Source organism: Grammomys surdaster, unplaced genomic scaffold (genome assembly GCF_004785775.1).
Source record: "Grammomys surdaster isolate TR1022 unplaced genomic scaffold, NIH_TR_1.0 126612, whole genome shotgun sequence".
NCBI lineage: Eukaryota > Metazoa > Chordata > Mammalia > Rodentia > Muridae > Grammomys > Grammomys surdaster.
This window is the reverse complement of record NW_021621401.1, coordinates 829,701-848,382: the sequence shown is the minus strand read 5'-3', so window position 1 is coordinate 848,382 and position 18,682 is coordinate 829,701. Positions and strand designations below refer to the sequence as shown.

General features: G+C 46.6%; 1 protein-coding gene across 4 annotated transcripts in view; it reads left to right on the top strand.

Annotated features, from left to right (window-relative positions):
- Ift140 (intraflagellar transport 140) overlaps positions 1-18,682 on the top strand; it is an 89,162-nt gene that overhangs the window by 27,168 nt on the left and 43,312 nt on the right. For all 4 annotated transcript variants that reach the window (XM_028761015.1, XM_028761018.1, XM_028761016.1 and 1 more), the window contains exons 13-18: positions 5,633-5,760; positions 6,091-6,208; positions 9,011-9,141; positions 11,007-11,175; positions 12,206-12,337; positions 16,327-16,526. In XM_028761015.1, coding sequence (XP_028616848.1) covers positions 5,633-5,760; positions 6,091-6,208; positions 9,011-9,141; positions 11,007-11,175; positions 12,206-12,337; positions 16,327-16,526 — 878 coding nt within the window. The remainder of the gene's footprint in view (positions 1-5,632; positions 5,761-6,090; positions 6,209-9,010; positions 9,142-11,006; positions 11,176-12,205; positions 12,338-16,326; positions 16,527-18,682) is intronic.

Below are 18,682 nucleotides of genomic sequence, written 5' to 3'. Positions count from 1 at the left end.
CAACTAATTATGTGAAGCAACATTTTATGACAAGATTCAGAGTCTGTCTATAGTTTTATGCAAGTGTGTGTGTGTGTGTGTGTATGTGTCTGTCTGTCTGTCTGTCTGTCTGTCTGTGTCTGGGGGGGGAAGGGAGGGAGGCAAGGAAGACTGTGTGCACATATACATGTTGTACATGGGAGTTTCAGAGGACAACATCAGATATTCATCTTCTGGCTTCTTCAACTTTTCATGTGAGACAAGGTCTCTCATTGACCTGGAACTTCACCACATATGCCAGGCTAGCTGGCCAACAAGCTTCCAAGTATCTGCTTGCCTCAGCCTCCTGTCCCACCATTCAGGCACATGCCATTATGTCCGGCTTTATGTGGGTTTTGAGGATCTACATTCTGATCCTCATAAGCCGTCTCTCCAGTCCTGGAGTGGATTTTTTTTTCTCTCATACAACATGTCTGAACTGCAGCCTCCCCTCCTCCCAGCTTGCCTCCCCCACTTCTCTCCCAGATCCAGTTGCTACTCTGTTTCCCTTCAGTGGTTTTTATGTGGGACTTTGAGTTGTTTCTTTGAGTGTTTGCTTCACTGGAATTGTCACATCCATGATCTTGTGCCTCACGTGCTTCTCATCTAGGCCTGGCATAACGCTGTTGTTTCTGGGTGACAGGCAGTGAGTGCCAGACAGTAATCAATGCCAGGGTAAAGACTGAAGTGAGGAGGGACGGGAAGGTGTGTGGACATTAGGTAGTGAGGAAGCACCACGTGCCCTTGCACCCTCGTGGAAAGAAAGAATGGGCGCTAGTCCATAAACATAAGATGCCATGTTTTTCTATAGCCTATAGGTTCAGGAGAGCTGAGAGGCTAGAAGGCAGGATGTCTGCGCCCACTGGGCAGCCTATATCCAGAGCCACTGTCTCTCCTGCCTATGCTGTCTCTCATTCTCTGATGTTTGCACTGTGGCTTTAGCAGTCTTACATGGAGTGTCAGCCAGGGATGTGGAAACGAGAGAGGGTGAAGTGATAACTTATGCTTTCTTTGAAGAGTCAGTTATGTCAAATGATGTTTAGTTGGAGCACATAGGTGAGGATGTTTTACTAAAGCAAGCAGGTGAAAGAATGTTTGGCTGAAGCAGACGTATAAAAAGACACATGATGTTTAGAAGGAGTGTAAATATAACCCAACAGACAGTGGACAGTGCTGGATGGCATTGGTATGCCTTGCCATTTCTTATTGGTCATTGTTTGTCTTGACTTTATAAAAGGAAATGCACCAAAATAAACTTCTGGTGGCTTCTTGCTGCTTCTGGGGATTCGGGCTGATTGGCACAGTGAAGTAGATATTTTTCTAGGTATGTCAGCTAATAGACTCCCGTGGAGTTTTGCTAAGATAGATTCATGAGGTGTTTTACTGTGGCAAGACTCATGGGAGGACACATGATGTTTGGAGGGAGTATAACTAGAACTTAATGGACAGTGATGGTGGGCTTGCATAGATAGCTTTGCAGTGCTTCATTTATCTCAGTCTTCTTTTTGTTGAGAGAGGCACAGGCAGAGAACTTCTGTTGGCATCCCTGCTGGTCCTGGTCACGCCTGCTGATTCATGCTGATTTGGCAGAGGCCTAGCTGTTTCTGTTGGATTGTGCCACCACTGCTGATTTGTGTTTGCTATCCTGACACTACTGAACTGGACTGCCGGTATCCTGACAATTGGAGATTGAAATTGCCCCGAGGAACTACTTCTAAACAGCACACATCAGAGCCTCGAGACTCCTTAGTATCAAGTTGCCGGTGATTCATTTGAACTAAGCTGCTGCTATACTGACAACACAGATTGGATTTATTCCAAAGAACTATTTCTAAGCAGATCCACTTCACCTGTCTTGTAATAACTTCTCTTTTCCACCACCTCTGGTGGATAATGGGCTAGAAGGGAGGTTAAAACATTTAAAAACCCTTATTAAAAGTAGGTTTTGAAAAATCAAAGCCTACAAGGGGGTACTGTTCTTCACAGTAGATTAAGGAAAAGCAGTACCAGAATAGAGACGGGACTTCAGGTTTCAGGCTCCTCCCCCAACTTCTTTCTTTGGGTTTTGTTTTGGGCACAGTATTTAGATACAACCCAATCCTCATGCACACACACCACCAGCCTGTCTGCCATCTTAATGTCAGAGACGTCGTGTGTGCTGGTTTTGGCCAGTGAAGAAATACTAGTAGTCTCTCTCACGTTCCTGTCGAACATCTGGCCTGCCCTTGTAGACCCTTATCTCTCTTCAGGAGGCAGACATGTGTGGCTCTGTTAATGTCTGGCTCAGTGATGAGGTGACTTCAGATACTTCCTTTCCATTTTCTGCACTGTTACCTTTAGAGAAGGTTACAATATGGGTTGTATATGTTCAAGACTGAAGCCAGAGCCCTGGGTGGAATGGAATGAGGCAGGAGGTTGTTGCACTGCCGATGTTGGTGTCAGCAGGAATAAGATAGATTTGGCTTGCCTCTTCTGGCTTTGTGTTGATTTTCATTAGAATATAACTTCTCAAGAAAAACAAAGATGATGGTGGCACCCACCATGGAGCTCAGTGGAGTCTGAAACCCATGGAGACTCTGAAGGGGCAACACAATGGCAGGAAAGGAATCTGCAGAGCCTGCAGTATCTCCAAAACAACTACAGAGGGAAAAAAGCAAGTCTTAATGGGAAGATGCTTTTAAAAAATGGATTCACAAAGTTGGAAAGAAAGATCACCAGTCACAAGAGGTGAAGAATGGGGAAATCTGTCCCTTCACTGCCCAGTCTCAGCCAACAGGCTGCCAGCATAGAGGTCATGCCAGATGAGCTTAGAGCTGCAGGCACAGATGACAGGGAGAAGTGTGGAGGCATGGAGCTCCCACAGAACCAGGGCATGACTGAATAGGGCCAGCCTCAGGCCTTTGGTCAGCCCACAGCATGGAGCTGCCACAGCTGCTGCCTGTGCTGCTAGGAGACAGAAGCACAGGACAACAGCTCTGCCTGAAATATGGGTACAACAATCACACCCAGTGGCTGGCCCTGAGGACAGGGTGGTTTGCAACAGCCTGGCACTCCCTCAGAAACATTTCATTACTGAATAGGACCGACCCTAGGCCCACCAGCCACTTGGTCCCCAAACATCGAGCCACAGTGGCTGTAGCTTGTGCTACTTGCCCTGCAGGTAGATGGAGAGTGGGGGCAGGAGCAGCCACGCTGCCCGCAGGCTCTGAACACAAAGGTTGAGCCCAGCAAGCCTCAGAGTGGCAGACATCTGGGACAGGGAGATATGTGGCAGCCAGGAGTGCATACAGAACCAACCCCAAGATGTCCTGCCTAGTTGCAACTTCACCCTGACTGTGAGCAACAGCAGGATAGCCAAGACAAGTTGGGACACTAGTCCAGTATTGATGGTGCTTCAGAAACCAGAAACTTTGAACTAGACCAACAACTCGTTGCAATGAATATTTGAATGTAAAGCTGTTTGGGAAAAAAAAATACTGTGTGACACACTGAAGTTTCCAACACCACTTTAACAAAGGAATATGTGATGGAAAGGTGGGAAAGATGGAGGAACAGAGCCAGGAGTGTATGGTGGAGAGAGGCTGAAGAACTGGAGATGTGGTGATGGAGACTGGTGTGAGAGGGGGTTGCAGTAGACAGGGGAGCATGATTCTTGCTGAGTGGGACCCACAGAGTAATGTACTCTGGAGCTTAGCAGATTCAGCCTGAACAGCTGTACAATTGCCCTGGTTCTGAGCAACGACAGGATGTCTGAGGTGAAAAATGGTTCACGTTCTGGATTGGACTCCTGGAAAGACCTCTGTGGTCTGACCCTGGAGGCCACATTGGTATCTGTAATCCACTACCCCAGGCTGTGGTTTATGTGGATGTGTGTGGTCCTATAGCAGGTGGTCATGTTGATATCTATCTGTGGCTCCTGTTGCCACCACAGGTCGTTTGGATGTCTGTGGTCTATGCTGCTGCCTGAGGCCATGATGATGTCATTAGCCCATGCTGTGGTAGAGTGCTGTGTTAATGTCATAGTCTGTGCTGCCACTGGAGACCATGCTGAGGTCCATGGCCTGTACTGATGCCAAAGGCCATGTGAACATCCATGATCTGTGCTCCCACTGACTGTAAAGGGCAAAGAAGCTACTTTTGCAGTGGTGTCAATGCCTGTAGACTCACAGTTAAGAAGGACATAGAAGGCTTCTGTGACAACTCCCAAGCCCCCAAAACTAACAGCCAAGACACAAAGCCATGGAAGAGAACCCTTAAAACTGTAATAAGGATGCTGAAGTGTAGCTCTCCACAACGGATGGCTTCTGACAGGGGTCCAGGTAGGGAAGGACTCAGTTTCTTTAAGAAACTGGCCACTGGGAGTTTGACCGTGCTCCAGTATATGGGCAACACAAATTGGATGCGGTTTTGTTTTCTTCCCTTTTGGTTTTTTGAGACAAGGGTTTGAACCCTGATCATCCCAAAACTCAATCTGTAGATCAGACTAGCTTCAAACTCAGAGACATCCTTCTGCCTCTGCCTCCTGAGTGCTAGGATTAAAGGTGTGCGCCCTTCTTATTTTTGTTGGGAATGGAAAGAGGTTACAAGGGTTGGGGGTGGCAGACCTGGGAGACTGAGAAGTGAGCTTGATCGGGGTGCATGAGGTGAAATTCTCAGATAATCACTAAAAAGCTTATGTAATAAAAAAGAATATAACGTGTGTGCTTGTGTAGTGAGAAGATGAAGGAGTTGGTGGAGGATAAGAGAAGCCTGGGAGGTATAATCGGGAGACTCTGAGGGCCCACTTCTGGCAGTGAGAGGAGAGAGAAGTCGGGCACTCCCACTTCCTGAGTCCAGGCAGGATGTGTGTGGCACCTGAGAAGCGGAAACTATGGGAACAGAGCAGGTGTGGGTAAACTTGACCTGGAAAGTCCTGCCTCCTGTCCCACAGTAATGCACCCATACGGCCCTGCTCCATCTGCCCACCTCTCAACATACAACTATCCATGGTTTATTGCTGACTGTCAGACTTAAGGATCCTAGATACAGAGTCACTCAACTGCTCAGTACGTGTTGTCTCCTTAGCTGGCTTCGTCCTGCTTCACCTCATTCTAAACGTTGCCCCCAGAAGAGACATTAATTTCTTAAGCATTTTATTGAGATGTAAGATATAGGAAAAAATGTGGATTGCCTTCCACACGTGGCATATGTCCAGGATGTGACAGCCATCCTGGCAGAGGTCTTCTCCCCACCTCACTACCCAGAAGACCATGCACCTAACATCCAGCCATATGAGAAGTATCATTGCCACTCTTAACATAGTGCCCACCCAGACCAACTCACAGGGACAGAGGTCACCATCTGTCTACCCTTGCTGCAGTCCATCATCCTGTAATGACCACGGAGCACTTCCTAGCTGAGGGCCTGTGAATCTTTGATCCTTGCTCTGAGGCATATGGCACAAGGCTGTACTGAAGACAAACCTGTCTTCCTATGGAACCAGCCCTGGTTTCATGCATGCCAGCCCGTTAGTAATCATACTGGATGTGTGACTGGAGTGCATGAGATGAATGTTGTTTAGGAGAGAAAGGGGGCACCATAGAAGTGCTCAGCTAACTTGTTCTTCTTTCCCCAGGGAACTGTCAAACAACTTCTGCTGTTCTCTGAGACCGAGGGGAGCCCCTGCTTCCTAGACGTCTGTGGGACTTTCCTGGTTGCAGGGACAGATTTAGCTCACTTTAAAAGTTTTGATCTTTCCAGAAGGTACAGTTTCCATCCACACACAAGTATTAGATGCTCTTTGTTTTTTTAAGTTATGAGGCAATTTAGTAGACAGGAAGTTAAAACAAAGTCTTATCTCACATGACACCTTTTTTTTTTTTCTGTAATTTAGAAGAGACCTTTTATTGGTTCTAAAAATTAACCTCCTTTTCCCTGGACTAGAGGGTTAAGTGCACAAGGTGAGAAGCTGTGAGCTGAACAGCACACCCTGTAGACCAAGGTCTCAGCAGTCAGAGAGTCTAATTTCTGTGACCAGCAGGAAGGTACCAAGAGGATGCTGCTCTCATTCTTCCTTCTCCTGTCCTCACACAGGGAAGCAAAAGTACACTGTGGCAGCAAGAACCTGGCCCAGCTGATCCCTGACGTGGGGAGCATCACTTCTCTGAGATGCAATGCCAATGGGAACAAGATCAGCATCCTCCTTAGCAAGGTAAGGCCAGCACCCCTGTCGGCCTTCTGGTCCGTGTGAAGGACCTCCTAGGACAGGGGCTGTGCCTTTGGCCCCTGACAAGCCCTGACAGACATAGTTGTCTGTTCTGTCTCATTAGGGCTTTTGAGTCTTCATGTCTAGCCTTCTGTCTAGCCCCTCCTTGCTTCATCCTTTCCTCAGTTTCTCACCTACTATTGCCTCTCTCCTGCTTGCTTCCATCTTGGGACACACACAGTCTGTTCTTTTTGGGGGGGTTGGGGGATGGGGAGGATTGTTGTTGATTGTAGCCCTGGCTGTCCTGGAACTCACTTTGTAGATCAGGCTGGCCTCTGTCTGCCTCTGTCTGCCCCCATCTCCCAAGTGCTGGGAAAAAAGGCATGCACCACCACTCCTGGTCCTTACTCTGTTCTTACGTGCTTACCTGCACACACTTCCCATCTTCCCTGCCCTTCTTTGTTTTCCTCAGAATCAGCAATGTCTGAGCCCTTGTTTGTCTTCTTCGTCACCTAGCACATCACCTTTGTCACAAGAAAAGACCACTATTAAGCTTACAGTATCTTTTGTCTATAAAGTTTTGGCAAAATTTTATCTCACCTTTTCAAAGGACACATATCTCATTATAACCTGCTAGAATAAAGTTTCCTTCTGTATATGTGTCCCTCATCGTTTGAGTAGCCCAGGGCTGTCTTTTGGTTTGTGCCCATTGGTGGAAATTCTGAGGAACACCCTGAATTTGCCAGGACGTAAATGCTGATGTCACAGTGGAGGAAGCCAGAAAGAGGGGGATCAAGCCCAGCTCCTCCCTTTGCTCAGCTCTTTCACATGTACATGTGCATATGAATAGTACTCTTTCACATGTACATGTGCATATGAATAGTACTCTTTCACATGTACATATGAATAGTACTCTTTCACATGTACATGTGCATATGAATAGTCTTCCTGACAAGTATTCAGAAGAATGAGTAGGCGTGCTAAGACAACAGTAAGAACGCCATTGTCACTTGTGCTTTGTTGTCTCACTGACCCTATCTTAAAACAGGATTTAGCAGCAGCCCAAGAGGTACTGCAGCTCAGAACCCTGACCCTAAGGGCAGCTCGGCTGGAGCAGGGGAGGAGGAGTGGGAGTTGTTAAAGTAATACAAAAGAAATAAGGACACAAAGTGGCGGCAGTGTGAGACCTATAGTGGAGAGTCCTCCAGACCCAGGCAGGGAACGCTGGAACACTGTGAAGAGAATATCCCTGACCCTCAGAAATCTGTGTGGAGGGGCTGGAGCGATGACTCAAAAGTTAGGAGCACTTGTTGCTCTTGCAGAGGACCTGGGTTCTGTTCCAGCACCCACCTAGTGGCTCACAACCATCCTTAACACAAATGCCAGGGAATCTTGACAGCCTCTTCTGTCCTCCATGGGCACCAGACACACATGCTACACATACATACATGTAGGCAAAGTGCTCATGCACATAGAATCAAATAAATCTTTTCAAAGTTTTTCTTAAAGACATCTTTAAAACGTGTAGTCATTTGGTAAGGGCAGACAGAATCCCCTGGGCAGCTCAGCAGCCTAGAGCAGCTGAGCCTCAACCCAAGATCCAATTGTTTTCTTTCACTTACCAAGCACGCTGATGAGGGGCAAGGTCCATGCAGTTTTCAGAGATGGCATAAAAGAACCCTCAGCTACGCCATTGTTACTGCTATGCTGCCTCCTGGGACTTGGGCTGGTATGTCTCCACCTCCTTCCTCTCACAGCATACTAGGGCAGTTATAGGCTCAGTGTGCCCTTGGCGATGCTGACATTTCTTTATCTTAAAATAGGGTCTCTAAACACTTGAGATGAGGACCTGTGTAACTTAAAGTCAACCCTTTAAGTGAACAATTAAGTGGCACTTGGCACATTTGCAGTATAGTACAGCTGCCCCTCTGGCTGGTTTTAAACACCTTCCCTCCTGTCACCCTCAAGCCTGCTCACTGCCTCTGGGTTTTCTTGTTCTGAACATGTCGTAAACTGTGTGGCCTTCTGAGTCTGGCTTCTCTCACCTGTGTCACATCTCGGGGCTCATCCACACTGCAGCATGTGTCTGAGATGTTTGGACAGACACATTTCCCCACTGATCTGTGATGCTCACGCGGTGACTCCCACATCTCGCTCTCATGAATAGTGCTCCTGTGAATTAACAATGGACGCAGACCTTAGAAGCTCCTCACCACTGTGAGCCACGGGCAGTACAACAACAGGAGCGGCCAGGCTTCTGGGCTCCGGCTGCTGGCCTCTACTAGGATCTCTACTGGCGACTTCCTGTGTCAGCTGCCAAATGGAAACAATCACCACCGCCCTCTTTGTGATGTTTATTTCATTTGTATTCAGTTGTATGAATAATACTTTTGCCATAAATCCAGATGCCTTTTGAGTCCCTTAGTTAATCTACCTCCAGGCTGAGCATGGTGGCATATTCCTTAAATTCCAGCACTCAGGAGGCAGAGGCAAGCAGATCTCTGTGAGTTCAAGGCCAGCTGGGTCTAAGTCATCCGAGGCTACATAGTAAAACCCTATTTTTCTTTTCTTATTTTAAATCTCCAGTCAAAACTAAGAGTGGCTCACAGCTTTTTAGACTTTGTTCTAAGTTTCCTGAAATTACAAAGTAGTAACTAAGAAGCTAGTTCAGGGGGCTTAGTAAAGAATTAAGTTATTGTTCTGGTGGGATGCTGTTTACTGCAAGCCAGAGTGGCTGGCAGCTCAGTCCCTGGGCACAGTTCCTGAAGCACGTGCCACTCCTGCGCCGATATGTCTTCTCTTTCCTAGGTTGATAACAGTCCTGATTCCAAAATCTACATCTATGATGTTGAAATGGACACAGTGAATGTCTTCAACTTCAAGACTGGACAGATTGGACAGATACAGACTCTGCCCTTTAATGAGCCACCGACTAATGAGTAAGATTACATTGAGAGGGTTTTGGTGAAAACAGTACGTGCCTAACTGTCCAACTTACTAAGTTATATTTGAATTTCAGAACCTCCCAGAAGTTACTAGTAGGAAAACCAAATAGTAAAACCAACACATGAACAGCTGAAGTAGATTTAAGTTCTTGGCCTCTGTTCCAGGGTTGAGATTATGGAACTGGCTTAGTAGAAACTCAAACTGTGGAGCCTCTCCCCAAACATCTCTAGTGATGTCCCAGAGCAGAGTGGCCACAGCCCTCCCAGCCCCTCGGACCGGAAAGAGGCCTTTGTAGAGAATGGGTTTAGAGAAAATAAGAAATAACTGTCTTGTTTTTGGAGAGGGGGTTGGTGTAGCATGTGTTCTGCTACAGAAAGCATGTTTTTGGCATGTCAAGCTCTTGCAGACTTTGTTACCATCTGTATTTAATTCCCTGTGACGTGAGGCAGGTGTGAGATGTGCCCACAGTGGAGTAAGTGCAGGACACAGATCAAGTGGGAACCCGATGCTTACCTTGGAGCTCACGGAGCTCGTGGAGCTCGCAGAGAGTTGAGGAATGGGCATGAGCAGGGCTGCATTTGTGGCTCACTTTTTCTGTCATCCCTTTCTATACTGTTCTGCCGCTGTTGCTGTCTTTGTTGTTTGATTGACTGTGATGCTGAGGATACATCCCAGAGCCTGGTGTGTGCTAAGCATAACCCTACCCTGAGTTACACCCCATCCCCAGGCTTACTTCCAATAGCTCTGGCAGGTCCTTCCTTCTTGGCTCAGATCTCCCTGCATAATATACCATGAATTCTTCCTGCCTCGACCCTTCTCTGCAGCCTGCTTTCAGCGGATTGCTCTCCTTCTCATTTCTGCTGATGCCTACGTCAACAGCTCCTTCATTTTTCTTTCCACTTGAGTGAGCCACTGATGATCTGCTTCAGAATGTGGGCGCCCCTCAGACTGACACAGCTTCAGCCCAATCTGGAGTCCAAAATCTTTGGAACTAACCTCTCCCTTACTCCCTCCTGCCAGTTCCCCTCTTTATCTGGTGAAATGTCTTCTAATTCTCCTCTCTGCCTGATTTCCATGGCTTCTCTTTCAAGAATAGGCAGCATCCTCTGCCTGTTCCAACTCTCTGCCAGGCCAGTCTCTCTGGCCAGACTCCTCATAGTACAAAGGACACAACTTGTGTCTGGCATCTTATAGGTCCTTGGTCTGTGGTCCATCCTAAATTCTGTGCATGTCATATCAGTTACGCACAGAGCTAAGCAGGCTATGGCCTGTGGGCACACCACCAGTGCTGGTGCTGGTGGTATCTATGAGAGGTCTATGTTTCTTATAGGAGTGGATCCTGCATAACCACCAAGAGCCACTGAGCCCTAGCAGTGCCGTCATCCACCCTGGGTTTACTGCACTCCTCTCCAGGGGGCATGTAACCTGCTTTCAGTGGATTGCTCTCCTTCTCATCTCTGCTGATGTCTTACGTCAACAGCTCCTTCTTTTTTTTTCCCTACCTAAGTGAGCCACTGATGATCTCCCTTCATATCCCAGATAGCTGAGACCAATGGATGTGCCACCATACTCATTTCCTGTTGAGATCTCCAGTCTTTGCCACCTGGTTCACTGAGCTCCCTGTGCCCCCCTAAGCCAGACTTTACAAACCCTTTCTCCCCTGTTTCTCAAAGTCTGCAAGAAAGTGTTCTGATAGACTGTGTGGCGGAAAGTGGCTCAACGGTGCTCCAAAAGCCATAGGCTTGCCAACAGTGTTGTCACCTGCTGGCATTGACTGACAGGATTATGAGTGGGTGTGTGCGGCAGCAGTAGAAATATTCTTCTCTGAGTTGGGGCTGGGTTTTTCCTTCTGTTTTAGGACCCACTTCTTTATGGATGAGAGCCTAGCAAGTTACGTTCCTGTGAACCATTTCTGGGATCAGAGTGAGCCTAGGCTCTTTGTGTGCGAGGCCTTGCAGGAGGCACCTGGAGCCCAGCCACAGGCTGTAGACAAGCAACCCCATGTGGAGGAAGGCACATGCCACAAGGTACCTTCTGCTTTACTATGTTACCTGTTTATGGTCACCATTTGCAAGATAATGTCTTCCTGGGACAGTTACTAGGAAAATTCATTCATGAATAAGATCACTGTGTCACCAAGATCATTTCCATAAACCAGGCCTCACAGACCTATTCTGAGCCACTTTTCTTGTCCAGTCTAACCCCAAATATTGATTTCTTGATTTTCTTAACTGTTCCATCTTGCTCCTTCTCTGTGGGCAGAGCACTTTATAGATAATCAGTATGAACTAACCTTAATGTGTTAGCGCATGCTGAGATTGGGTCTGAGATACAGCTTTTAAGTATGTCACTGCTCATCAACCTGACCTCAGTCACTGTCTCTGCCCTCCTCACTGCCTACCCTCCTGTAGGGTTCAGCCTCCATGTAGGTATGTTCTTGGTTCTAGAACAGTACTCATAGGGACTGGGACTCTGATATTTTGCTAGGCTTATGTTTTATAAGATGTCAGCTGTGCCCTAAAAGTAAAACAGTCTGTGTGCCTCTGTAACCCACCTTCCTCTCAGAGCAGTTTGCATGCACAACTCCCAAGTAAGTAATCACAGGGAAGTCAGCCCTGTTGTTTAAGGACTCTTTTTTTTTTTTTTTTTTGAGACAGGGTTTCTCTGTGTAGCCCTGGCTGTCCTGGAACTCACACTTTAGACCAGGCTGCCCTCGAACTCAGAAATCTGCCTGCCTCTACCTCCCGAGTGCTGGGATTAAAGGCGTATGCCATCACTGCCTGACAAGGACTCATTTATTTGATGGAAGCATTCTCCTCAGAGATGGGAGTCTGCCCCTGAGACCATCTGACATCAGTTAGTGCCCTGAGAATATCAGGAACAAATCCTGTCCTTGATCCTCAAGTGCCAGAATGATAAAATAGATCAAACTGGCTTCTGTATCACTGGGATGAAGGAAACAGTGCCAGACTGTATACCCTGGAAAGGAATTGAGAAGAGAATGGGAAATTATGTTGCTGAATTTAAAACAGAGCAACACTGCCCTGTGTCTTCCAGGAAGAAGTATTGATTCTCTCATTCTTCGCTTCTGAAGAACATGGCTTCCTGCTCCATGACAGCTTCCCCCGGCCTTCAACCTACCAGAACCTTCTGGGCATGGAAGTGCCTCACTATTACTTCACAAAAAAGGTGGGAATGCCTGGTACCTACAGTTATTCCTGTGCTCTCCCTTCCCTGGTGGATTCTTTCATGTGTCTCTAGCACGCTTGAGATGTTAGTGGGCCTTCCCTCTTGGCTCTCCTAAAGGCAAACTTTAAGCCTTTGTCATTTCCTTGTATTCTAGCTAGATTTTTTAGAATAAATATCCCTATATTCTTCTTGAGGAATTTAGGAATTACAAGTGACACAAATCTCCCTGATCCCAGCCCAGGTGGGAGATGCTCACAGTGTAGCAGCTGCTGTCACCACTCAGGTTTCTGTACCTAGATGTAAATGAGGCCCATGCACATTTATAAGTTTTTGAAGGAGTGGGGTTAGCAGACACTAGCATACATCCTGACTCATTTGTTTTATGTGCCAGAGATCCATTTTGACTTTGGTTCTAAAATGACACGTTGCGCGGACTGAGTCTAGGCAGTCCCATGCTGCTGTGTCCATTTTTATCAACTGCTAGGTCTTCTGGGCTCCATTGCCACCTGAGAGGTGGTGGCTGTGGTGGCTGCAAGTCAGGCAGCACCTGCTGCTGCTTTCTTTTTCCTGCCTTCTTTCAGTGCAGAGGGTCAAACTCAAGCCCTCAAACACATGGAGCTACACCCCACAAACTTACCTTAGGGACTTTTTCCACATAGGAGCTAGTACCTGTGAGGTCAAAGTCAGGCCTCTGGGGCTGGAGCTGTTGGTGAGCTTCACACTGGACTACAGCTGCTGTTGTGGCTTTGATCCCCTGAACTGAAGAAGCTGCCCTCTTACTGGATCCACATCTTCTGGAAAAAATGTACACATTATCTATATCACGTCTCTTTTTTTGGCATACCAGAAAGGTGGAGGGAGGGGACCTGTACTCTCAGCTTTTACCTTTTACCTAGGTGTTTCTGGGCCTCCCCATATGGTGATGCAAACAGCAGTCTTTAAAATGATCCCTGCGGTGTTCTCATTGTCTGAAACGAACCTTCCTATCTTTTTAAAAATGGCTTTTAATTATATATGTGTGTGTACATGTGAGTACGTACACACAAGTGCAGTGCTGTGGAGACCACGGGCAGTACAGATGGTGGTGAACCCCCTGGGTAATGAGAACTGAACTGCAATTCTCTGCAAGAGCAGTGTGTACTGTGAACTGCTGAGTCATTTCTCTAACCTCCTCTCTCTGTTTTTTCCCTTTCTTTCTTTCCTGCAAAGTTTTATCAGTGTGGCCTAGGGTGACCTTGAACTCACAGTAGTCCTGCCTCAGCCTCTGGAGTGCCTAGATTGCTAGGACTTCAGATGTTTCCAACTGTGGCAGACTGAGCCTTTTGTTACTTTTATAACCAAAAGTGAGTAGTAGGATCAGCCCCAGGGAGACAGAGTAAAAGCCGGGACCTGTGTAGTCCCCTCCACACAGTCCTAAGCTAGGGAAACCATACGGTGTAGACTGCTAGGCAGTCGCAAGAATACAAGCCGCACTCAGCTCTTGCCAGAGCTGAGTCACTTTAGAGCTGCTGGTGCACAGAACAGTATAGACGTGGTTGCTGCCCCTCAGCTGGCGACTGGTTACTGATCAGCCTCTAGTAAGATCCGCAAACATACATATATAACGATACACACGTCTTAAATAAAGACAAACCCAAGACAGTCAGTTCCAGTTCTCTCAAGTTAGCACATGCAGTTGTATCGCACAGCCACCAGAAGCTGGTGTCTGAGCACTCTGTGTGTTACACTTTCGTGTGCCTTGAAAATGGGGCTCATGTCTGTGACAACTGGGAAGGTGTTCATGTGATCTGCGTAGTTCTGGGAGTCCTTTCTCTGTCAGTGCAGGTATCCCTAATGCTTTGTTTTTAAATAGAATTCCTCCACCATACTGATAAATTTTTCATTCTTGTTTTGTGTTCTTTGATTTAATTTCCCTGTGACCTGAAAAGAGAATTTTGAAAGCTCTTTTGAGTGCTTTCTGTTGAATTTTCTAAGTTAATTTCACATTCTGCACTTGTGTTCCGTCCACACATTTATGCATGCTTTCTTTTTTCTCGGCTCCCTCTCTGTGCCTGCATTCATAGTTGTTGTTCCACAGAAGAGGCGTCTATGATGCGGTCGTAAGTACAAAGCCCCAGGGTGTGGCTTGTCACCTTGGTTTTGTCATGTCCCTGAGAGGCTTTTCTTCTCGCTGTGTTGTGTGTGCCATCCCTGCTCACCTGCATAGGAAACTTTCCTGGTGATGAGGGCTTTTGGTTTTGTCCCGTAGCCATGTGACTTAGTGAAGTTTACCAGGAGTCCATTAGTTCTTAGTCTGGTGTGTCCTGTGGCATGTGGAGCCACTGCATATGATCTCCAGATGCAGGAAATGCTTGATCCACCTATGTTTGTAATACAGGTAGTATCATTAGTTTACTCTGCAAAGTGCTGCCAAAGAACAGCCTGAAGGCATTGTGTTTCTTTAAAAGCTGCTCATCCTCTGTTTGCTGACAGGCCATTCTTCAGTCTCCTTTTCCACAGATTTTCAGTGCCCACACATCCCAGAATGCTCTGGGAGAGTCCAGTATTCTTAGTTCTAGCACCCTTATAATGTGATGGCAGGTTGGTCCAGTCTACTGTGACATAGGATTAAAAGTCTCTGCCTCCCATCCAAATACCATGAGGTCCAAGCCCTGTTTAGCTCCCAAGATGAGACAAGTTCAGATGTGCTCTGGGCAGTGTGGCCATAGAAAACAGTTCCTCACAGATCAGTAACAAGGAGCTAAAATAAGAAGCACGGTGCATAAGCAAGGAATTCCAAGGCTCCCCAGGGTGCTCACACAGTAAACTGTGTTCTCATTAGTACCATACCAGGGATGATGCTGTTATCAGTGTGAAGGACAGCATCCGGCTTGGTGCACAGTTCTCTTCTGTTACCTAGTTGGTATTACCGTGTGTGTGTGCGTGTGTGTGTGTGTGTGTGTGTGTGTGTGTGTGTGTGTGAGAGAGAGAGAGAGAGAGAGAGAGAGAGAGAGAGAGAGACTCAATCTGCCATCAGCAGAACCTTTGCTTATGCCCTGTGCTGTATCTAGAAGGGTTTTCCAGCTACCACAAGGCACGATAAATTCCACCAGATTTTCAGAGTCCAGGTCAAATGTTGGTTCCTCCTCGGGCCTTCTCACTGTGCCTACCAGGGTGGACTCAGAAGGAACAGTGAGATTGAATTGTTCATGACATCTGAGCTGGGGAGGGAGGTGGTTGAAGCCACCACTAGGTTAGTCATGTGACAAATATGTGCTAGAGTGTGCATACAGAACAAATGGTCTGCAGAGAGAAGGAAGTGCCCACACTGGAGAGAAGCACAGATACAGAAGCTGAGAGCAGTAGATGAGCCATGGCAGGGCAGTGGGCTCCTCGGGTTCCTGTTCAAGAAAGACAGTTTCTTTAAGAGATACATGTGTATCTGACTTTAGTTAAGTCACTTAAACTGGTAAAAATCTTGATGATGAATGAAACTCTAGGAGATGGAGGTTGAAAGAGTTGGGTTTTTTTGTTGTTGTTGTTTTGTTTTTTGTTTTTTGTTTTTTTTTTTTCGTTTTTTTGAGACAGGGTTTCTCTGTGTAGCCCTGTCTGTCCTAGAACTCACTCTGTAGACCAGGCTGGCCTCGAACTCAGAAATCCGCCTTCCTCTGCCTCCCAAGTGCTGGTATTAAAGGTGTGTGCCACCACCGCCCGGCTGAAAGAGTTATTTTTAATGTGAGACTCTGATATTACTAAATTAGAGGCTGACAAACAAGTTTATACCTGGACAGCCTTTGTTTACCTGAAAACAAGGGCCCAAAGGTTTGGTCATTTCCAGTGACCTTAAAGGTTTCTTGAGGCCTGTGGTAACCATTAGGCCTATGATTATATACATATACATCCCTGCATATAGATTTCCCAGTGGTTGTTTGAATATAGGGAGGTAAGACTGAGTGCTGGCATTAGCTTTACGTATTGTTTGACAAGCTTATGGGGCCTTTGTCCTCCAGCCTGGAGAAGCAGACAAAGAAGACAGAGTGGATTCTGGGCACTACCACATCCCTCAGATGGTAGCCAAGAGGCCCCTACGAGACTTTGTGGGGCTGGAGGACTGTGACAAGCCTACTCGGGATGCCATGCTCAACTTCAGCTTCTTTGTCACCATTGGAGACATGGATGAAGCTTTCAAATCTATCAAACTCATCAAGAGGTAAGGAGTCCCTCACTCGTGTCAAAGGTCATATGCGTCCCCCTAGAGGCTTCAGCCTTTTTAATGCCTTCTTTTTCAAAAAGCTTTCTTAGACTTATTTTATATGTACGAGTATTTTACTTGCATATATGTATATGCACCACATGCATGCCTAGTGCCTAAGTCAGAGGACATCTGTTGCCCAGGAGTTACAGTCACTGATGATGATGAGGTGGGTACAGGTCTCCCACTAGAGCAACAGTGCTCTCAATCACTAAGCTATCTTTCCAGCCCCTTTTATGCCTTCTTTGTCAATTTTATTTTAAGCTGACAGCCCTTCTATGATCATCTTACAATGTTTAACTGTTTTTCTATTCAATGAAACGCCCATCAGGCCCAAGTACATGGGACATATCTGGACACTGTGCATTGGCTGCAGCAGGAAAGCCTGATGCCTGGTGTCAGTGATGCCGGGAGCCTTTAGCTGTTCCTTCATTATTTTTTTTTAAATTTTAAAGTATTCAGAATATTCTGGTCAAAAGTTCTGCAGATACTAAATATTGCTCAAAAGTAATAGTAAACACCAAAACTATCAATGAAATGCAGCTAAGTTTTATGAAAGCAATGGTAATGATCTAGATGTGCTGGCTCGCTCTTACAACCCCAGCACTTCGGAGGCCGAAGTAGAAAGATTACTGTAGTTTGAAGCCAGCCTGGACTGTGTAGTGAATTCCAGGCCAGTCTGTGGTGCATAGTGAGACCCCATCTTAAAAAAAAAAAAAAAAAAAAAATGGCTATCTGCAAGTACTTTCTCCACTCCTGAGACAATTGTGAAAAATCTTAGCATGGGTATTTAACAAATTTTCATTTAAAAGTAAAATAAAGCCGGGCGGTGGTGGCGCACACCTTTAATCCCAGCACTTGGGAGGCAGAGGCAGGAGGATTTCTGAGTTCGAGGGCAGCCTGGTCTACAGACTGAGTTCCAGGACAGCCAGGACTACACAGAGAAACCCTGTCTCAAAAAAACAAACAAACAAAAAAAAAGTAAAATAAAATATGGGAGAGTTATACCATGAGAAAGGAAAAGTTGCCAGGCAAAGTGGCTCCCAGCACTCGGGAGGCAGAGGAAGGCAGATCTCTGTGAGTCTGAGTTCAGCCTGGTGTACATAGTGAGTTTCAGAACAGAGCTGTTTATTACAGTTGGGAGGTTTTTTTTTCCCATACTGGCCATGTAGACATTTAGCTTGGAGGTGACCAGCAAGGCCACCCTTTCCTGGATCACTTTCATTTACTATGGACATGATCACAACCTAAAGTAGACTGCATGGCCACTTCTAAACCTTTAATGTACTTCACATAGACAAATACACAATACTAATGTGTTTAGGCACATACATAGTGTTAGTGTATGACTAGAAATAAAAATGTCTTAGAGGAAGAGACAAGTGGAAGGAAGACATAGCTACATGCCTGACTCTGTATGCGGTACCGTGGACATGGGCCTGCTCATTTCCAAGTGTGCTGAATGCGTTGCATGTGGCCAATCTAAATGCTCATATGTCATTATCAGTGTCTTTGTGTGTATTCTGACTAAGACAAAGCCTTGGCCTAGGATGGGCTTCAGAATTTAAACTGCTCAACAGGAGTCACTAGAAGGCTGAAAGTAACAAAGTTTGACATTTACTAGGAGAGGCAGCCAGAGGAGGGCATGTCACTCCTGGCCTTCATGTTCTGACAGTGACAGCTTCCTCTTGCTGCATATGCCAGCAGTGATTCCTGGTGGCAATGACCAAGCAGTGCTGATTCCCAAGAAGCCGTCTAGCAAGGGTGCACCAGGACCTTGGTCACAGATGTGGTCAGGAAGCCCTGGGTTCTGTGGACCATTTTTAACCCCACAGGTACAGATTTTATATACCTCCTGGGCAGCCACAGACTGCGGGATCCAGCGTATCGTATCTGAAAGCAGCATGGCCTCTGGAAGTATCCAGTAGCCTGTCACACCCTAGCTGGAGAGAGGATAAAGGCTTTTCTGAGAAAAGCTAGTGGGTTTCATCCTTGGTTCCTCCTGTTGCTCTGCTGTGACAGGCCAGTTTTCAGGGTGCAGGAATGTGGACTTTAGGGCTGCACCAGCCATGACCTAGGGTATGTGCCTTCTCGGGTCTCTAATGGTCTTCTTA